Source organism: Neolamprologus brichardi, chromosome 22 (assembly GCF_056152115.1).
Source record: "Neolamprologus brichardi isolate AB-2024 chromosome 22, ASM5615211v1, whole genome shotgun sequence".
In the NCBI taxonomy this organism is placed as follows: domain Eukaryota; kingdom Metazoa; phylum Chordata; class Actinopteri; order Cichliformes; family Cichlidae; genus Neolamprologus; species Neolamprologus brichardi.
In genome coordinates this window covers 15,320,380-15,339,319 of record NC_142124.1, presented here as the reverse complement: position 1 = coordinate 15,339,319, position 18,940 = coordinate 15,320,380, and the positions used below count along the sequence as shown (strand labels likewise).

Here is an 18,940-nt window from a genome sequence, read left to right as displayed (position 1 = left end):
CTCATAATTAGTAACATGGGCCAACTAATGATCAACTAACAGTCATCACTCAATTACTCCATTTGTCTTTTGAAATAAAATCAATACAAGGAGGAAAACGTGGGCATTTGGCGGTAAATGGTAGACAGAAATATTTGAGTGTATCTAATGCCGACTGAAGTGCACTGCTGATCCCTTGAAGGCATCTAAAATACTTTAAGCTAATGCCTTGAATATGTTTAGAGGCAATGCCCTATTTTGGTATATTTGCAGAGCTCCTTGCCTCCACTTTATATTAACAAAGTCCACAGGGGAAATGTGTAAATGCACCAAGTCATTACCAAAGAATGATAACCTCATAATAGTTTGCAAGTGGGTATAAATAGCATGCCACTTCAGGCACATTTAGCTTACAGTAAATGTATCTTTTTTTGTTTTTCCTCCCCCAAAAAGGGTAGGAAAGAAGGGTAAGAAATAATGGACTAAATACAAAGTAACATGGAGGCAAGGCAAAGAGATGACCATGACTAAACACCCAACAGTTCAGCTCCCTCAAGTGTGCAGTTTTAGAGTTTATGTATTTATTTTTTTAGATTCATTTCTTGCTTTTTTATATGCTGAAGGGAAACAATTGGCATAGGAAAAAACACACCGCTGTGTCATGATTTTTATCTGTTAAAGCCTGGATTAAAATCAGAAATGTCCAAAAAAGAAAAAAAAGTCTACATATGGTTTTATGATTTCTGTTACAGCCTTATGTTCATACTTAGCTGGCTTAAAGAGGCTATGTGGGTGGATGAAGACCTTGATGAGCCAATGCTGCTTGCTCCATTGACATCGAATCCAAATAATCTTTAAGCCTGCTGTCTATATTAAAAGAATCCAATTTCTCCACCTTCCAATTAACAGGCATTGTCCATTTCACTGAAAGGAAGGTTAATTCCATTGAGTGTTGTTAACCCACTGTAGGACATAATCGGGAATTTAGATTGAATATTTCTGCAAAAAGTTCATTTTCATTAGTCTTTGTTAGGTTAAATTCCCATCTGTGCATTTCTGGGTTTTTCAGTTTCATGTAATGGTTTGATACCAACCTGATTATTTCCGTAAGGAATTATAATATTTCCAACTTACTCACAGCAAGGATCCTGGGTTAAAATCCAGGTATCCAGGCATGTCTGTGTGGAATTTGCATATTCTTGCAAGGGTCCACAGTGGGTACTTCAGGTTGCCCCAGTAGTCAGATCCATAGTGTTTGGTTAAATGGTGACAGCTGTGACAGGCATCTGCAACCCTGAATTGCACGAAGAGAAGAAAATGGATAATTATGCAGATTTTTTAAAAAACAGTTTGTGTTGTCACTTTTAATATCACAACTTTCCAACAATCCTCAAAATTTCTTGGATTAAACTTTTGTGTCTTTATTCAGTTGAAATTTGCAGGCAGCACAAAAAGAAAAGAAGAGTATATGTTGGCTTGTTGTCCTCTCTTGTTAGTCAACATTCACTGTGTAACAAATCCCAATGGTCAAATTGTTGTTGATGCAAAACTAACAAAAATTCTACATTTAAAATGTGGTACAAATATTCAAATGTACAAAATATTTGTGCAAACAAGTTGGGAAATTGATACTGGCTTCATTAAATGAATTTTGTCTGCCAATTATCCAGCTTAAAAGTTTGTGTAAGTTGATTTGTATTCAAAACACAAACAAAGAGACAGAAAATTGTATACTGGCATCAGTAATTCTACATTAAATCATGACATCTGATGTAAAAGTTTGAATTGATTTTAACGACCAAGTGTACTCTGTGGCTATCCATTTTTCACGTACATCCATTTTTTATTCACCCTTTAGAGGAAGGAATTGCATCAGAACTGATCTCACCCGTTACCTCATGGTTTCCCTTCAAGGTTAAGTTGTGTTCAGACTTGAGATTTCTGTGAGATCTAGCTCTTGAAGCCATACCAGCTGACAGAATTTGAGCTTGTAGCTGAAGTTTTTTGAATGGTTGAGTGTAGCTGTATGTACTGTAGATGGGGTTACTTACTTAGATAACTACCAAAAATGAAATGTTAATCACACCACTCTTTACAATATAAAGTATCAATGAAAAACAACACTAGAAGTTGCTGAATATGAGCAGTAAAAGCTACCAAACCCAATCTCCAATCCAGAGTTCTGTTTTCTGTTAACTTTTGTGTCAGTTAGTCTTCTGACATACTCCTTATCTTAAATTTTCTTTTCCTTATCTTCATTTTTTATGTTGTTTATCTTTATCTGATAATCAAATGTTATTAGATCCAGTAAAACTTAGTTGCAACAACTCCAAGCTGAGATATGCACACACACATCCAATCCAGGGCTCAAAAAGTATTTCAAAGCATCTAACTGCAAAAACAATTATCCTTTGCCAGACAATATTTAACACTTACACTTCCTAGATGGCACTACTCTTAAAATATATAAAATATAAATAAATTTAGTTCATTAAGTGTTATTATATAGAGGCTCAAGTGCTAATATGCTACCCCCATTTGGGAAGTCATTATTTTTGGTCTGTTTTACCCCCATGTCATTAGTAGAGACCATCTTGCAATGGGTTTATGTTAGTCACGACTACTACATCTGTGTGTCTGTCAATAGGGAGTTAAAACGAGCATGTGGGACGTGCACTTCTGTCACCACTTACTCAGTACCACAGTGTTAGACCACACCCATCTTCAAACACAGCCTTCATTGTAATCTAAACTACTTTTCTGTAAGTTCATCCTGCCATGATCATATCTGCGCATTGCAATCCTGCAGTATATCCACCCATCTACGTGGGATTCATTCCTGCTACTGTTGGTGTTTGGCACAAACACATACACACACAAATAGAAAAAAAAAACAATACAATCCATTCTCTCTCAGTAGGTAATTAATAGTATTAAATTAGTAACGGTGCTTTTGATTTCCTGATCATTGATTCTCAGTTTGAGTGCAGCTCTGGCGTAATTTACAGCATCTGAGTGTGCGGCGAAGAGCCGAGTAAACGGGGCATGTGTGCTTTTCTGTTCTGAAATGATTTTAAGAAACGTTTATGTGGTGGAGGAACATCCAACACTGGTGAAATTGTGTACATGCATCTATGTGAGAGTTAGCAGGAATATGTGACAGCGAACTGGCTTGCATGCCTCAATGTATGTGTGTGTTTGTGAAACCTGCTCCCAAATGCTCCCATGAAGCACTCTTCTGCCATCTACAGGCACCTTCTCTCCCCCTTCTTCTCTCTCACTTTCTCCCGAACAAAAACTTGTGTTAATCATTTTGGCATCATTTCAATATTCAGTGCAAAACCGCTGTTTCTTGGAGTCTGCATGCGTATCTAGTCCATATGCATGTACATGGATGTCTTGAATCCTCCGTGTGCACAATTTCTGGGCCCTACATTAGCTGTCTGTTGCTTTCAGAAATCAATAAGGCATGCGTGAGGTTCATGTCTGGAGAGAGAAAGAGAGAGAAAGGAGAGTAGAATGGAAGTAAGAGTGGGATGTAAAAAGGGAGAGAATGGAGGGAAAGGTGTTAGGTGGGAGATTTGTAGGGGTGTGAAAAGGAGAGGAGCAGAAGGCAAGTATGCACTAAAAGATGCAAAGAGGAAAAAGAAGGCTGTACAACAAAAGAAGAGCCAAAAGGAGCAGAGGAGAAGAAATGAGAAAAGGAAAGTGGGTGAAAAGGCAAAAAGGAAGAAGACAGGAAGGAAAGACAAAAAAAAATTCAGGTAAAAAACACTCAGGTTAGAGAAATGCAGATAAAGTCCAGGGAAGGAGGGAGACAAGAGGGGGATGGAAGGAGGTCCTGTGGCTAACGAAGAAAATGGGTTTGGGGGGGGCATGGAGGGGGAGAATGCTAGAGAGACTTTCATGAGTAATTCACTATTCACAGTGGTTCTTTGCAATTGCCCCAAAAAGTAGACATACACAGCAGACAGATGTAATGTATTCCAGCATGTCCTAGAAACCCAAGAAACTAAGATTCACATTACATACTTTACTTATTCTGCTGCATACTAAGCTTTATCCAGAAGAGCTTATATATTGCGAGCAGGTAGAGGCATCACTGTCTTGTTCAAAGCAACGTTGTTGACAGACCTGAACCTGATTTATCTCTGTAGGCTTTCCTACAGAGTGGTACCAATGGTTCAAATGATGTGGCATATATCACTGCTGCATTTCAAAATCCTATTTGTTTGTATCCATTACTTTGCTATTGTTGTGAACAGTCAAAGTTTGTTTTTGATGATTAGTGGCGACACATCCAGTCTATTTGGATCCAGAAGCCAACAGCTGGCATCAGATTATATCAATTGTCAATTTTCTTCTCTGTTTACAGGCCTTATTATGGGAATTGTGAATAGGACAATGGAACATCCTAGGTTTTCTTTTTTTTTTTCTTCTTCTAACTGTTTGCGTCTCTCATTTTTACAGTAAAGCAAAGTGTCAGCGTGGTATATGGCTGTTCCATGCTGTAAAATTGAAATGTGCTGTAAAAGTGTACTCAATATGGTGATTCAGAAAATCACTAAACTTCAAGTGTCAGGTTATACAAATTCTTTTAGCCTGAACACAGATTCAGCAATAATTTGCTATTTCAAAGATCAATTGTCCTTTTAACACTAAAGTATTAAAGCCAACAGATGAGCGGTAAACAACACCGGGTTCCCTATTACCAGATCCTTTCATCTGTACATTCACACAGGTGTTGAACAATCATCTTTGTTTATTTGTTTTTTCTATTCATTGACCCTACCCAAGAGACGGATTAACTGTATAATGACTAGACTGAGCCTGACAGTCATGTAGCAGTGGCAGGTTTGATTTAAATGTCTTTAATATGGAGAGGAATCTCACTGAATGTAATTGAGATGCTCAAGAACAGCAGGACGCCCCGGTGCTAGGAGCAGTACGCTGCCAGATGTGCATTCTGACTATTTGACTTGAGCCCTTGTGGGACTAGCAAAAACCGGTCATGTCAGTAAATGAGCAGACGGCTTAACTGCAAATGTGGGACATAGGAATCCCATATGTAAGGAATCTTGTGAAGAAAAGCATCCAAGCAAAACAAAAGGATGGATTTATTTATTTACTTTTGTCACTGGAGCATGATCCCTCAATGGGACATGGACTAATGAGGTAATTGACTAACGAGATATCCAATCAGGAGCCACAGTGCCGAAGGGCGGGAAGGCGGCTGCTGTCGACACAATCGAGTTATTCCCGTTTTGCAAACACACACACACACACACACACACGTGCACAGTTATGCAGGCAATAATGTCCACACACCCCACAACAGAGAGAATATTTGTTCATCACCAGCTGCCTGTATACAAGCAATGTTGCTCGTGGGGTGTGTATGGAGGGAGACAGATTGTATGAGAGTGTGTGAATGTGTGTGTGTGTGTGTGTGTGTGTGTCTGTCTGTGTGCAACGGGGTAGTGTACAACAAGAAGCAGCATCATTGACTTTACAACAAGGTGCCAGTGGCTATTTCAAGCAGACACACACATACACACACACACACACACACACACACACACACGCACACATACAAACACCAGGTTTTGGCTCTGATTAGTTTCACACATGGCAGACAATATCAAGAGTGTTACCCCTGGTTATTGGGAGGACAGATACAGATGCCATCTGATTGAAAAAAGTAAGCGGGGAGGAATAGTGTTACTGTCAGTGTTTAGCAGAAACCTCGTATGTGCAACATTCAGTCACTGTATGAGGTTTCACAGACACCCTGACATTTTGTTTATTGTGTTCACGCAGAGTTGAAGGCTATCATGATGCTTTGTTTGCTGAGTAAGTCCAGTGACTAGAGTATAGATATAAATACGACCCAGTTTCTTTTTATTCTTGAAAACTTGACTTTGGTAATTTCACAACTGTCCACCCACCCACATGTAAAGTGGCGTCCTTGGATGTGAAAACAGAAATTGAGTAAAACATATGGCTGCTGCACAAAAGCATTGTTTTGTTTAGGCATTCAAGCATTTTCAATACATTAGAGACAGTGTACATTCTTACATAAAAAGGAAGCTACCTATAGAATTTAAACATAGACTGGATATAAAAGATGAACACAGCCACTTCCTGTTCAATAGTTTCTTTCTGATCATAATTTTTGACCCAATTTTGAGTTTTTAAAAGCAGATGTGACTCACACTTTGTTTTTTTATTCAAATGGTGGCTTTCTTCATTTCTATTGCAATCTCTCTATGCCTCATATTTAGACTTCCAGTGAATGGGTAACAATTTAAAGATAAACACTTGGAATCAACTCCAGATCATTTATCTGCTTAATTTGTCATGAAATACTGAGGGAGCAGGTGTTGTGTGACTATTACGCTGTCCAATTACTTCTGAGCCTGTGAAAATGAGGGACCGTGTATAAAAAATGGTTATAATTGTAAAATAGTGTACAAAGGCAATGTGAGAAAAATTGTGTTATTATCCAATTACTTTTTTCTGCGGTTGTAAGACTTGAAAATAGTGACTGAGATCATAAATTCATCATTAAACTTTTTGTTAATATAATTTTATATACATAATAAGTATATTGTGTTCTTATAGTCTGGTATGCAATAATAGACTTATTTTTCTAACCAGGGTAGATGCCCTCTGCTGGCCATTAGAAAGAATGTTTAAGGCACACTTTGCCCATCTTTTCTATACAGTCTATGATTTTACCCCATGGTAAAAATGTTCTTTTGCTCTGAAAGATAACACCCACTTTACTGCTGTTTATGCACACTGTCATCTCCGTCAAGCAGCATTTATCTTTAAGTCTTTCAGCTGATAAAACAAAACTTTAAACGAGTCTGAGAGCAATCCTCTTAGTATTATTGCGCCCTGAAATAAGATATTGAAATGCCGTCTGGTTTTTAAGGGGTGTACTGGACATGGCCCTCAGCCACCGGCTCCCATTACTTTCAGATGGCAGTGATTTGGATGAAATCTACTGCACTCAACTGAGCCGTGTGTGTCTATGTGTTTGTGTGTATTCTCTAATAAAGCAGTGATAGATTGTGGTCTGGAGCCATTTTGAGTGAGATGGACTGAATCTAAGTATTGTAGTGCCTGCTTTTATACTCCCTCTTTCAATCTGTATCTACCTCTCTGTGTCTCTCTCTCTCTCTCTCACACACACACACACACACACACTACTTTACCCTTTCTTCAGTCTCATACACTGCCTGCAGGAAAGGAGAAATCTTCTGAAGTGGTTATTTATCTACATCTCATTCCCTCTTTTCACAACGTCTTTCCTCTCTACACTATCAGAGCAGGACACAACCACATCCTCAATCACAGAAACTTGCACACACAGGCAGGGCATTTTAGAGTTGTAAATCCAGCACCAACCGAGAAGCTGTCACTAGCCACACCAGATAAATAAGGAGCAATTGGGAGTGCGCGTGTGTGTGCCACTATGCAAACTGTGTGTGTTTGGGATGAGAAAAATTGAATTTACAGCTTTCAGTCTAATGAAGTAAACAATGAGGTCACATTTAGAAACATCATCAAAAGAGAGAAAGTGGAGTACAGTGGTTTTCAGACCTGTCAAAAAAAAAAATGCATTCATCCAATCTTTCTGTTTATCTCCATTAAAAATTGCCTCAATTGAATTAAAAACTGTTAGAAGAAGAGAAAAAAGCAAAATTTCCTTAATAATTATCATTTTTTAAACAAATTAAACTTTGATTTTATGTATTTCAGCTGCGTTTAATCATGTTTATTGAGGGTTTGCAGCAAAGAGTACATGTAGAAGAGTCTACATGTTCAGATTTACTGATGAGAGTTTCCATGATTCTTCATTTTTCACATTGCAGTGATTTTGAAATTAGGCACTGTACACATTAAAAGTTTAGGGAGCCTGTTCTGGAGTTAGACAAGAGGTGTAAGTGACTCAGCTTCAGACTTGCAGTTGCATCAGAATTTGCAGGAGCTTTGAATATGTAGGAGTGGATAGAAAGGCTCAGTGTGCAATGATATGTCCAAATTACATGAATTAATTAGTCATTTTGTTAATTGAAAATGTTAAGTTAGGTAAATTTATTGACACATCCATTCACCTCAATCTCCTCCTTGTCTGGTGCTCTTATGGTACTTTTCTTCCCAAGGTGCAAGGAGTCCTTTGTGTGACACAGATATGAGTAAATGATGCTGCTGTTTTCCCTGTGAGGTCAAACCTAAGAGGAATTACTCAAACTATTTAGAAACAAATTATTTTTAATGAAAACCTAGACCAGTCACAGTATTATGATAATAAACCAGCACAGCCTGTTCCATGTTGCGTTTAGGTTTGTTACCTCTTCCTCTTCTCCCCTATGTGTCTCCATAAATGTCTTACTAAGTGTCATGGCTGTGTGCAGGCAGGGAGAAAGGAAGGACCCAAAATGCAGGACTCACGGAGGCGAAAGTAAACTCAAAATAAACTGCTTTATTGCAGGCTGCTGATCAAACAGAAGACTAACTAAAGTGGAAAATATAAACTAACAGGCAGGCACAAACAGGTAACAGAACACAGAGCGGAAACTGAGGGTGAGTAGACATTGACGACACAACAGAGAACAAAGGAAACACAGGGCTTATATACACACGACAGTAATCAAGGGATGAGAGACAGGAGGGGAACACACCTGGGAGAAATCACAGCTGACAGGACAGGGGAAACGTAAACTGAGCACACTCACATAAGACACAGACCTTCACAATAAAACAGGAAACTCAGACACAGGGAACCAGACAAGACGCTAAACTAAACAGACAGATTCACAAACAGACGGAGTGACACCATAGACAGACAGAGACACAGACGCAGACTCAGAGGCAGACCGAATATAACACATAGAACTCAAACAATAATAGTAATCATCATCATCATCAAAACACCAGAGAAACAAAACGTTCATTCAAAAATAGACCAGAACTCAGAATGCTGGGTCAATACTGACCCAGAACCGTGACACTAAGCTGCATTCACTGACTTTTGCTTATGCATTGCTTGTACTTTACATTTCACTCTGTGTCATGCTTCTGCGGAATATATTCAATCGGGGCGATCGTGGCTCAAGAGTTGGGAGTTTGCCTTGGAATCGTAAGGTTGCCGGTTCGAGCCCCGGCTCAGTCTCGGACAGTCTCGGTCGTTGTGTCCTTGGGCAAGACACTTCACCTACCGCCTACTGGTATTGGCCAGAAGGGCCGATGGCGCGATATGGCAGCCTCACTTCTGTCAGTCTGCCCCAGTGCAGCTGTGGCTGCAACCAGTGTGTGAATGGGTGGATGACTGGGTGTGTGAAGTGCTTTGGGGTCCCTAGGGGACTAGTAAAAGCGCTATACAAATACAGGCCATTTACCATATTATTACAGATCTAATGGAAGAAAATAAATCTGAAATGTACTTGAAGCACAACAAGAAGATGGACATCAGTGTTTTCCTGATTGGAATGAAGTGGATAATGTATGTTGCCAATGTGCGAATGTGTAGGTTTTCTGGAACACCTCTGCAGTGGAAGCAATCAAAACGTGCCACACGCATGCCAATTAAAGAAATAGCTTAACATATTGGGAAATGAGTCTATTTCTTGCCAAGAATCAGTTGAGAAAATCCCTTCTGCTGTTTTTTTTAGTGGTTTTTTTATTACTTTAAATATTAAGCCAGCTTGGTGTAAGGATTTGTCATGCTCAAATGAAGGTTTATGATTTACTTGAGTCAGATCAAATTTGTTAAAAAAAAAATTTAAAAAATCATAGAATTCACGTACAATAAAGAATTCGCTGTCATGAAAAAGTAAAGTAAAAGTAATAACACAAATAAACCTTCATTCTGGCCAAAAAAAGAGAGGTCAGAGACTTAGTGTTGTTCAAAAAAGATTATAATTTCATACAATGTCAATATTTTCCACTAATCCTATTTGCTGTTTGAGACATCATCCATATTCAGGTTAAGTGACTGAGATGTGAGTAAAAGAAAGCACAATCGGGTTCAAAGGCTTATGAGATAAATATGGATTGTTTTGAACTGCAAGAGATGCAAAGCTCCTCTGCTAGAGTCCAAATTAGTTCTCCTTTCAAGACAACATGATGACACAAAAAAGGAAGAAAAACATTATTTCTCCTTGCTCTTCATGCAAATGGAAATATGAGTGCATGCTGTGCCGCAAGTGTTGGTTGTTTTTGCTGTTACTGCCTGGTGCTTTGTGTTGGTTTGGTGATGACCTATCTCAGTTCTTTGGTTTGTTATAGTATTTAAGTAAAAGTTGGCGCCTCAGGGGAGGACGCATCTGTCCGTGTCCCAGATAGATGGCTGCTGGAAATATGAGTTTTCTTTTTGTAACCCTTGGTGACAGGTCACTGAGAGAGACATGTATTAGACTCATGCAGATGTGTTGTTGGCCAGGATTCCTGGCGGTGGGGGAAAACTTTTGTTCCTTGAATTATTTGCTTATGCACTGTTTTATCCTTCTATGTCACTGTTATGCTCCAAATTACTTGGAACATACTTGGCAATAAATGTTGATTCTGATTCTGGGTCAACTTTGTGCTTGTTGACTCACAGCAGTCTCAAAAGCCAAATGTATGTGCATGTTACAGGCTTATGATCACAATACTTTGCCCCAACAGAAGAACTCAGCATGGTTTAAACTGACCCAGTTCCATTCCATACATATCAAACTATCTGTAGACTGAGGAAGCTTATTATAGGTGCTCGGAAACTAATCAGCAGTAGGTTTCTTTGCTTTGGCGTCCTTGAATCTGTCCTGCAGCAGATCTGTAAATTAGGCTCATTGTGCTACTGGAAACAAATATCCATTCTATTCTCCCAAGAAGCTATCTTTTTGAGCATGTAGCAACAATCTCAAGGACATCACCATATAGAGATAACCTGCATTTGAAAGAGCAACAGACAAAGGACAAGAAGTTACCTAGCAACAGCCATGGTGAAAGTTAGAATCAAAGTGCAGCTAATGACAACTGGAAAGCACTTTATCAACAGCTTGGGAGTGGATAGAGTCACAGAGTTTGCCAGATGGGTCCCTGTTTTTTTTTTCCTTTTTCTTTTTTTTAGACCCAATAATTCAGTAAAAAAAAAGGTTTTGTAGTTATTGTTTGCATAGTATAAGTTGTACAGTATGCTATCAGGCCAGTGAACATATTACATGTATTTGGTAAGACACTCCTGACGCACAAAGTTCCACTGATTCATATTCCATACCTGCATGGTTTTTCTCAATTTGACCTAGGTCTATGAACCAATAATAATAATTGTCCATAACAAATTTTGAACAATGAATTTGGAAAGCATAAATAGCCTGTTTGGCTTATTAATCCTTAATTAATGTTTCAGAAAGCAAGGAGGGAGTTTGTTTAGATTTTACAACACACATTTTTTGGAGAAAAACATTTATAATCACACAAGATTGTGTTCTTTTTTTATGTAACACATGAACACAAAACAGTCATAAATGATTTAAACATATTTCACTGAGAGTGAAAATGCCGCCAGCATTCTGTAGCTCCTGATTTCTCATAAGAAATCCCCATAGCTACTGTAACCCAGTGAGTTTACACAACTCAGTAACGCACTACAACATTGTTATTGTTAATTGTGATTCATCATTACTCTGTTAATCACTGAGTTGATCAAAAGTAAATCAATAATAAAAGATAAATACTATAAATATAAGAATAAAACCCAAAGAGTATATTTAACACCCCTACTGGTTAGGAAGGAACAAGCCCCGCCTTCCCCTGCTCTGTACCGTCACGTGCTCAGACACAGAGAGAGACGGAGGTGCATGAGACCATCGCTGATTTTCACCGCCAAGCTTTTTGCTGAAAAATAACTATTAACTTGATAAATTGAGCAAATATCCATACTGGAGATCTGCATGGACCTTGGAGAAACGGACCTGATTTGTTGTGAACATTTTGGACCTTGAAACCATCGCGGTGAGTCAGAAGCTGTTAAGCTAACCTTGAAGCTAAAAAGCTAACAAGAAGTTAACGGGGAATATAATGGCCCAATTTCAATGTTGTAGATCTGCACGGGAGCGGATGAAGTGGACAAGATCCTCTCTGAGAGTTGAACATTAGAAGTGTGCTGGTGAGTTAAACTGGGACTGGGCGAATCAGGCTAATTGAAAAGCTAACTAGCCTGGTGCTTATAGCTGTAGCTGACCACGTTTTCACTGTGGGAGAACACACGGGGTTTCCCACGGAGTTCAGCCATTCTGAGCATTCAGCTTGTGTGCTGATGATATTCTAGTATTACTTGTTGAATATTAAATGCACTAAAATAAGATGATGGAATAAGTTAATTTTGATCTTAAAGGTCATGAATTTACTTTATTTTTGTTACATTTGATGCTCGAGCGGCACTGGATAGATGTCCGTGTGTATTCTTACTGTGCTGATACGTTACCACATACTGTAAAACTACAGCCTGTGGGTTTTTGTATATTCTTTTGGTAATTTTATTATGTACATTGAGTGTAAATAATAAATTGCTTCATTGCTATGCAGTGTAAAGCAATGCTCCTGTAATTCAGTTAAAGGGCAATACTGTAAAAAAATAATCTACCATAGTTTATGGTTTATTTCTGATTTCTGATAGAAATGTGTACCTTGATGAATAAGCTGATTGTGATTTAAAGATTGCATTCATGATGAAGATGCACTGTATAGACTATAGTTAGAAATTAGAATTAATGTTTTGTGCTTGTTTTGTTATAGCACTTGCATTATTTACACATATGGCCATGTATATCATTAGAGTGTGAACTGAATTAGTAATAGTCCTGTTGTTTACAGGCTAGGTTTTTTTATGGGATCGTGAGACCTGGATTTCTTCCTGACGAGGAAGATGGCGAGCCTTTCCCTTTGAACCGAACCACAGCCATTCCGAGTTGGCCCAGAAGGGCAGGTTGCTCTTCTCTCACGAACAATTGCAACAGTGCGGTAGGACGAAATCGCACCAATCACAGACTTTTGACCTATTGGATTTGACTTGACTGAACACTGACTATTAAGCCGGCAAGACTGACATATCTGAGCTCAGATAGGACCCTGATTGTTATTATTATTGCTGTCACTGTATTTTATTTTATGTTTTCATTTCTGTTCATGAAATGCTGTTAAATTGTTGCTAAATAGTTTAATACAATTCATAGCAACTTTACCTGTGGCTCCAGTCATTCTTCTCCACGCAACTCACTTATTCCCTCCTACGAATCTAGCTATTGGCCCAATCTCTCCATCTTACTTTAACTTTCCCTACCCTATCCTGTACTTGGCTGCAGAAAGTGGCGAGCCAGCCAGGAGGGTTTGTAGAGTTGTTAGTCCAACCAAAATTTAATAAAACATTTAAGAGTGCCTGGAGCTTCACAGTGACTTGTTTTTTTCTATTGGTACTTTTACGTGTCCTAACAATGGAAGTTGTGAAAACAGAGAATGTTAAAGTTCAAAATGCTGTCTTGGTCAGTGGTTTAACTAACACAGACATTGATAAAGACATAATTGAGTTCTTAGAAGCTTTCGGTCCTGTCAGTAGGCAGATTAAGTTACCAACTGGTGGTCAGATTATTGTGGAGTTTCAACATGAGGCTACTGCTAAAGAACTAGAGAAAAGATATTTGCCTTATGACAGACCTTGCACTTTGAAACCAGAAGTTGTCTATCACATTCAAGACCTAGCCAGTGCGTATAGCATTGAAACCAGCGCATCAGCTACTGTAACTTACCTGTCACAGCTTAAAGATGTGGCAGCACGAAGCAACCGATCTTTTAAAGACCTTTTGATGGATGAACTAGCTAAAATTGGGGAGTCATTGGGAGGGGATGTCCACACAGTTGAGCCTTCCACTGAACAAGAGCCAGTGCCCCACAGTGATGAGGCCCTACCTTCTCCCCCTTTAACACCCAATAGCAACCATGTAAGTGCCTTGAGTACTCACTCACCGGCAGAAGCTGAGAAACAAACCCCTCAGATTCCCACTAACCTTCTAAGTACACCTGAAGTGCAGCGGGTTATTGTAGAGCACATTGTTAAAAGCAGTGAAGTTGTTTCCCCACCAAACTCGCAATACAGACTGAAACCTTTTTCAGGAAGAGTTCCACATCCTCCTTTCGAAACTGACTATGACACTTGGCGCAGCAGCGTAGAGTTTTGCTTGACTGATCCCTCGCTCACCGAAACTCAAGTTGTGCGAAAGATTGTTGAAAGTCTTTCACCCCCTGCAGCGGACCTGGTGAAAGCTCTTGGTCCAAAAGCAACCCCCAAAACTTACCTTGAACATCTTGATTCTGCCTATGCAACTGTAGAAGACGGTGACGAACTCTTTGCTCGCTTCTTAAACACCAATCAAAATGGAGGTGAAAAACCCTCACATTACCTGCAAAGGTTGCACACAGTGTTAAACCTAGTCATAAAAAGAGACGGAATTGCTTCTAGTGACATCAATAAACAGCTCCTGAGACAGTTTTGTAGAGGGTGTTGGGACAGCTCATTGATTGCAAACCTTCAACTTGAACAAAAGAAAGACGACCCACCACATTTTGCAGAGCTACTCCTCCAACTACGCACCGAGGAGGACAAACAGGCAAGTAAAGCAACCCGCATGAAACAACATTTGGGGATCCAAAAGACTCGTGTTTATTCTAACGTGCAAACCACACGCTCTCAAGGTAGGAACGATTATGAGCATGAAATGGACAGCAATTCGTCTGACCTCCAGAAGCAAATTGCTGACCTCAGGTCTCAAATCGCACAGCTCAGAGCGGACAAAACAGAGAAAAGATTGCAGAAACTTCAAAAGGAAGCAAAAAGGAACACAAGTACCAAAACTCAGAACAAGCTGGAACAGATACCACAAATTGCTGCAGTGTCAACCAAACCCAAACCTGGATACTGTTTCAAGTGTGGAGAAGATGGTCATATCGCTTCCAGCTGTAGTAATGATCCCAACCCAGCATTAGTAGCAGCTAAAAGGAATGCCCTCAGACAAAAGCAGCGAGAATGGGAAAGATCCAGACCAGTTGATGAGTCCTTTAATTTAAACTAGAAGGAGCCCCTGTCGCGGGACAGATGGGTGCTAAATCTGAACCAAGTCCCACTAAGAAAAAGACAACAAAAGCCCAGTGTGAAACAGCTAATGTTCACTCAGTGCCTAAACTTCCCAAAAGACTTGTGGGTAGAAAATGCACAGCCAGAGTTGTTATCAACGGTGTTGAATGTAGTTGCTTGCTCGACTCAGGCTCTCAAGTAACCACTATTGCCAAATCCTTCTATCAAGAACACTTACCTGATCATCCTATAAAACCAATCAGTGATCTCCTAGAGGTCGAAGGTGCGAATGGTCAGACAGTCCCTTACTTGGGATACATTGAGACGAGTATCATGTTCCCAAAAGATCTCGATCAGTCAGAGCTTGAACTATCTACTCTTGCCTTAGTTGTCCCTGACATTCGCTCAAACTCAGACACACCTCTACTAATTGGTACAAATACACTTGACCCCTTATATGAGCATCTTTGTGAGAGCACCTTACCTGACTTTAAGGTACTCCCTTATGGATACCAACAAGTGCTAAAGACATTAGCATCCAGAAAAAGACAAACTGACAGTGGCAAGATCGGCTTGGTAAAACTTCAAAGTAGAACCCAAGAAGTCCTTCCTGCAAATCAAAAGCTACTAGTGGAAGGTTTTATGCATGCTAGCCACGCTAAGCCTGAACAGTGTGCACTTATTGAACAGCCCACTACCGGCTCCCTACCTGGTGGTGTGTTTGTAGATTGTTGCCTTATATCTCTGCCAAAGCACGGACCTTATAAAGTTCCTGTGTTGCTGAGAAACGAGACTAACCATGACATTACATTGCCCACTAACTGTGTAATTGCTGAGTTAGTTGCCCCTGACTGTGTCATGCCATGTCCTGAGCCTGAGAAAGGTGACCAAAAGGTGTCTGCAACGTGTAACTCTCAGCAGCAGACTTCAACCTCAAGACCCCCTCTCAGTTTCGACTTTGGTGAATCACCACTATCTGAAGAGTGGAAAGAGAAGATAGCTGAAAAGCTAAACACCTTCTCTGATGTTTTCTCACACAATGATCTTGATTTTGGGCATGCCACACATATAAAACATCACATCAACTTAAAAGACGGAACCCCCTTCAAACAGAGATCTCGCCCGATTCATCCCCATGATTACGAGGCAGTTAAAAAACACTTACAAGCCCTCTTAGATGCAGGCATAATCAGAGAATCTGAATCTCCATTCTCATCACCGATAGTGGTGGTCCGCAAAAAGAATGGTGATGTGCGGTTATGCATTGATTTTAGGAAGCTTAACTTGCAGACCATCCGCGATGCCTATGCCCTGCCAAACTTAGAGGAGTCATTTTCTGCTCTTGCAGGATCTCAGTGGTTCTCTGTGATGGACCTTAAGTCAGGGTACTATCAAATTGAGATGTGTGAAGAAGATAAGCCAAAGACAGCCTTCGTGTGCCCCTTCGGCTTCTACGAATTTAATCGTATGCCCCAGGGAATAACAAATGCCCCAAGCACTTTCCAAAGGCTTATGGAAAAGTGTATGAAAGACATCAATCTGAAAGAAGTGTTAGTCTTTTTGGATGATTTGATAGTCTTTTCCAGTTCCCTTGAAGATCATGAGACCCGACTCATTCATGTTCTTGAGCGACTCAGAGAGTACGGGCTGAAACTCTCGCCCGACAAATGTCGTTTCTTCCAAACATCAGTCCGTTATCTAGGCCACATTGTATCTAGAGACGGCGTAAAGACTGACCCCGAAAAAACTGAAGCACTCAAGACCTGGCCGAGACCCCAAACCTTAAAAGAACTCCAATCGTTTCTTGGTTTTACCGGTTATTACCGGAGATTTGTCAAAGATTACTCAAAAATTGTCAAGCCCCTCACCTCCCTCACAGCTGGCTATCCTCCGAGACGAAAGCATTGTAAAAACTCACCCAGTGATCCAAAGTATCTTAACCCCAAAGAACCCTTTGGTGATCGTTGGGGACCAGAGTGCCAGAAATCGTTTCAAACTATTATTGAAAAACTCACCACCTCACCAGTCCTTGGGTATGCCGATGCAAAGCTACCTTACCTGGTACACACAGATGCCAGTACAACCGGACTTGGGGCAGCTCTTTATCAAGTGCAGAATGGAACCACACAGGTTATAGCCTATGCAAGTCGTGGTCTATCCCGTAGTGAAGCTAGATACCCCGCCCACAAGTTAGAATTTCTAGCTTTAAAGTGGGCCATAACTGACAAATTTCATGACTATTTATATGGGAACACATTCACAGTCATCACCGACAATAACCCATTGACTTACCTTCTGACCACAGCAAAGCTTGATGCCACAAGTTATCGTTGGTTGGCTGCATTGTCCACCTATAACTTTGACATTAAGTACAGAGCTGGGAGACAAAATCTTGATGCAGATGGACTATCTAGGAAACCACATGACAAACCTGAAGACGATCCAGTTTTTATTGAGGAATGTCAACGCATTGACAAGTTCAGATCCCATCTCTTGTCCTCAGTCAAAGATGTCGAGCTCCAACTTCAATCTGATACTGTGATGGCAACCTGTCAAAGACATATGGCCTTGGACCAGACTGAACCCTCTTGTGCTCTAGTCCAGTCACTTGCCATGTCTGCAGTTGCCATTCCAGACATGTTTCAAGAAGAAGGCAGTGATAACAATCTCCTAGCCTTACCCAGATACACCCATACTGATCTTGTCAACCTGCAGAGAAAAGATCCAGCCATTAGTAAAGTCATCAAGCTGCTGGCAGCTGACTCACGTCCACCAGCCAATACTAAGTCTGAGTCTCACGATGTTCTCTTACTTTTAAGGGAGTGGAAACGTCTTGACCTCCAAAATGACTTACTGTACCGGAAACGCCAGTTGGGGCCAGAGACCTTGTTGCAGTTAGTCCTTCCTGATTCCTTACGCCCTACAGTTATGCTCAGTCTTCATGACAACATGGGGCATTTAGGGGTCGAACGCACACTGGAACTCATTCGGTCACGTTTCTACTGGCCAAAAATGGCAATTGATGTCGAAAAGAAAGTGAAAGCTTGCGAGAGATGTGTCCGTAGAAAAGCCCTGCCAGATAAGGCTGCTCCTCTGGTAAATATTAAAACTTCCAGGCCCATGGAGCTAGTCTGCATGGACTTCCTCTCAATAGAACCAGACAGTAAAAATACTAAAGATGTCCTAGTGATCACGGATCATTTTACAAAGTATGCTGTGTCCATTCCAACCAAAGACCAGAAAGCCACCACCGTTGCAAAGAACTTATGGGATAACTTCCTAGTTCATTATGGCTTTGCAGAGCGACTTCATAGCGATCAAGGGAGAGACTTTGAATCGCGTACAATCAAAGAACTGTGCTCTCTGCTCGGTATCCGCAAAGTCCGAACAAGTCCTTATCATCCTCGTGGCAACCCTGTTGAGCGATACAATCGCACGTTACTCAGTATGCTTGGTACCTTGAAAGACACTGAGAAACATCACTGGCGTGACTTCGTAAAACCACTTACTCACGCTTATAACTGTACAAAAAATGATGTAACAGGCTATTCTCCTTATGAGTTAATGTTTGGTAGACAGCCTCGCTTGCCCATTGATATTGCCTTTGGCCTGCCACAGCCAAACAAGCCACAGTTGACTCATTCTCAATACGTCAAGCAGTTGAAAAGCTACCTCGAACAGAGCTACGAAATAGCCATCAAAAACTCCCAGAAAGTAGCTGACAAAAACAAGAAACAGTTTGACAAAATCATCCGTGAATCCACACTACATGTGGGAGACCGAGTCTTGGTTCGAAATCTCCGCCTGAGAGAGAAGCACAAATTAACGGACAAATGGGAGCAA

At 40.4% G+C, this 18,940-nt stretch overlaps 1 protein-coding gene across 3 annotated transcripts; it reads left to right on the top strand.

The window, feature by feature from the left end:
- The first annotated feature begins 11,597 nt into the window (after positions 1-11,597).
- Positions 11,598-15,163, top strand: LOC148096734 (paraneoplastic antigen Ma3 homolog). 3 transcript variants are annotated; one of them, XM_087835034.1, is made up of 3 exons: positions 11,598-11,985; positions 12,075-12,139; positions 12,847-15,163. In XM_087835034.1, exon 3 carries the CDS (start codon positions 13,464-13,466, stop codon positions 15,093-15,095), a length of 1,632 nt encoding a protein of 543 aa, XP_087691160.1. In that variant the 5' UTR covers positions 11,598-11,985; positions 12,075-12,139; positions 12,847-13,463; the 3' UTR covers positions 15,096-15,163. The 3 variants fall into 3 exon arrangements, with proteins under 3 accessions (XP_087691160.1, XP_087691161.1, XP_087691159.1); XM_087835035.1 differs by having other exon boundaries at positions 12,832-15,163; XM_087835033.1 differs by having other exon boundaries at positions 11,598-12,139.
- The last annotated feature ends 3,777 nt before the right edge of the window (positions 15,164-18,940 follow it).

Coding starts and splice junctions, on each gene's coding strand:
- LOC148096734 (XM_087835034.1), top strand. CDS start 13,464: ATGGAAGTTGTGAAAACAGAGAATGTTAAAGTTCAAAATGCTGTCTTG.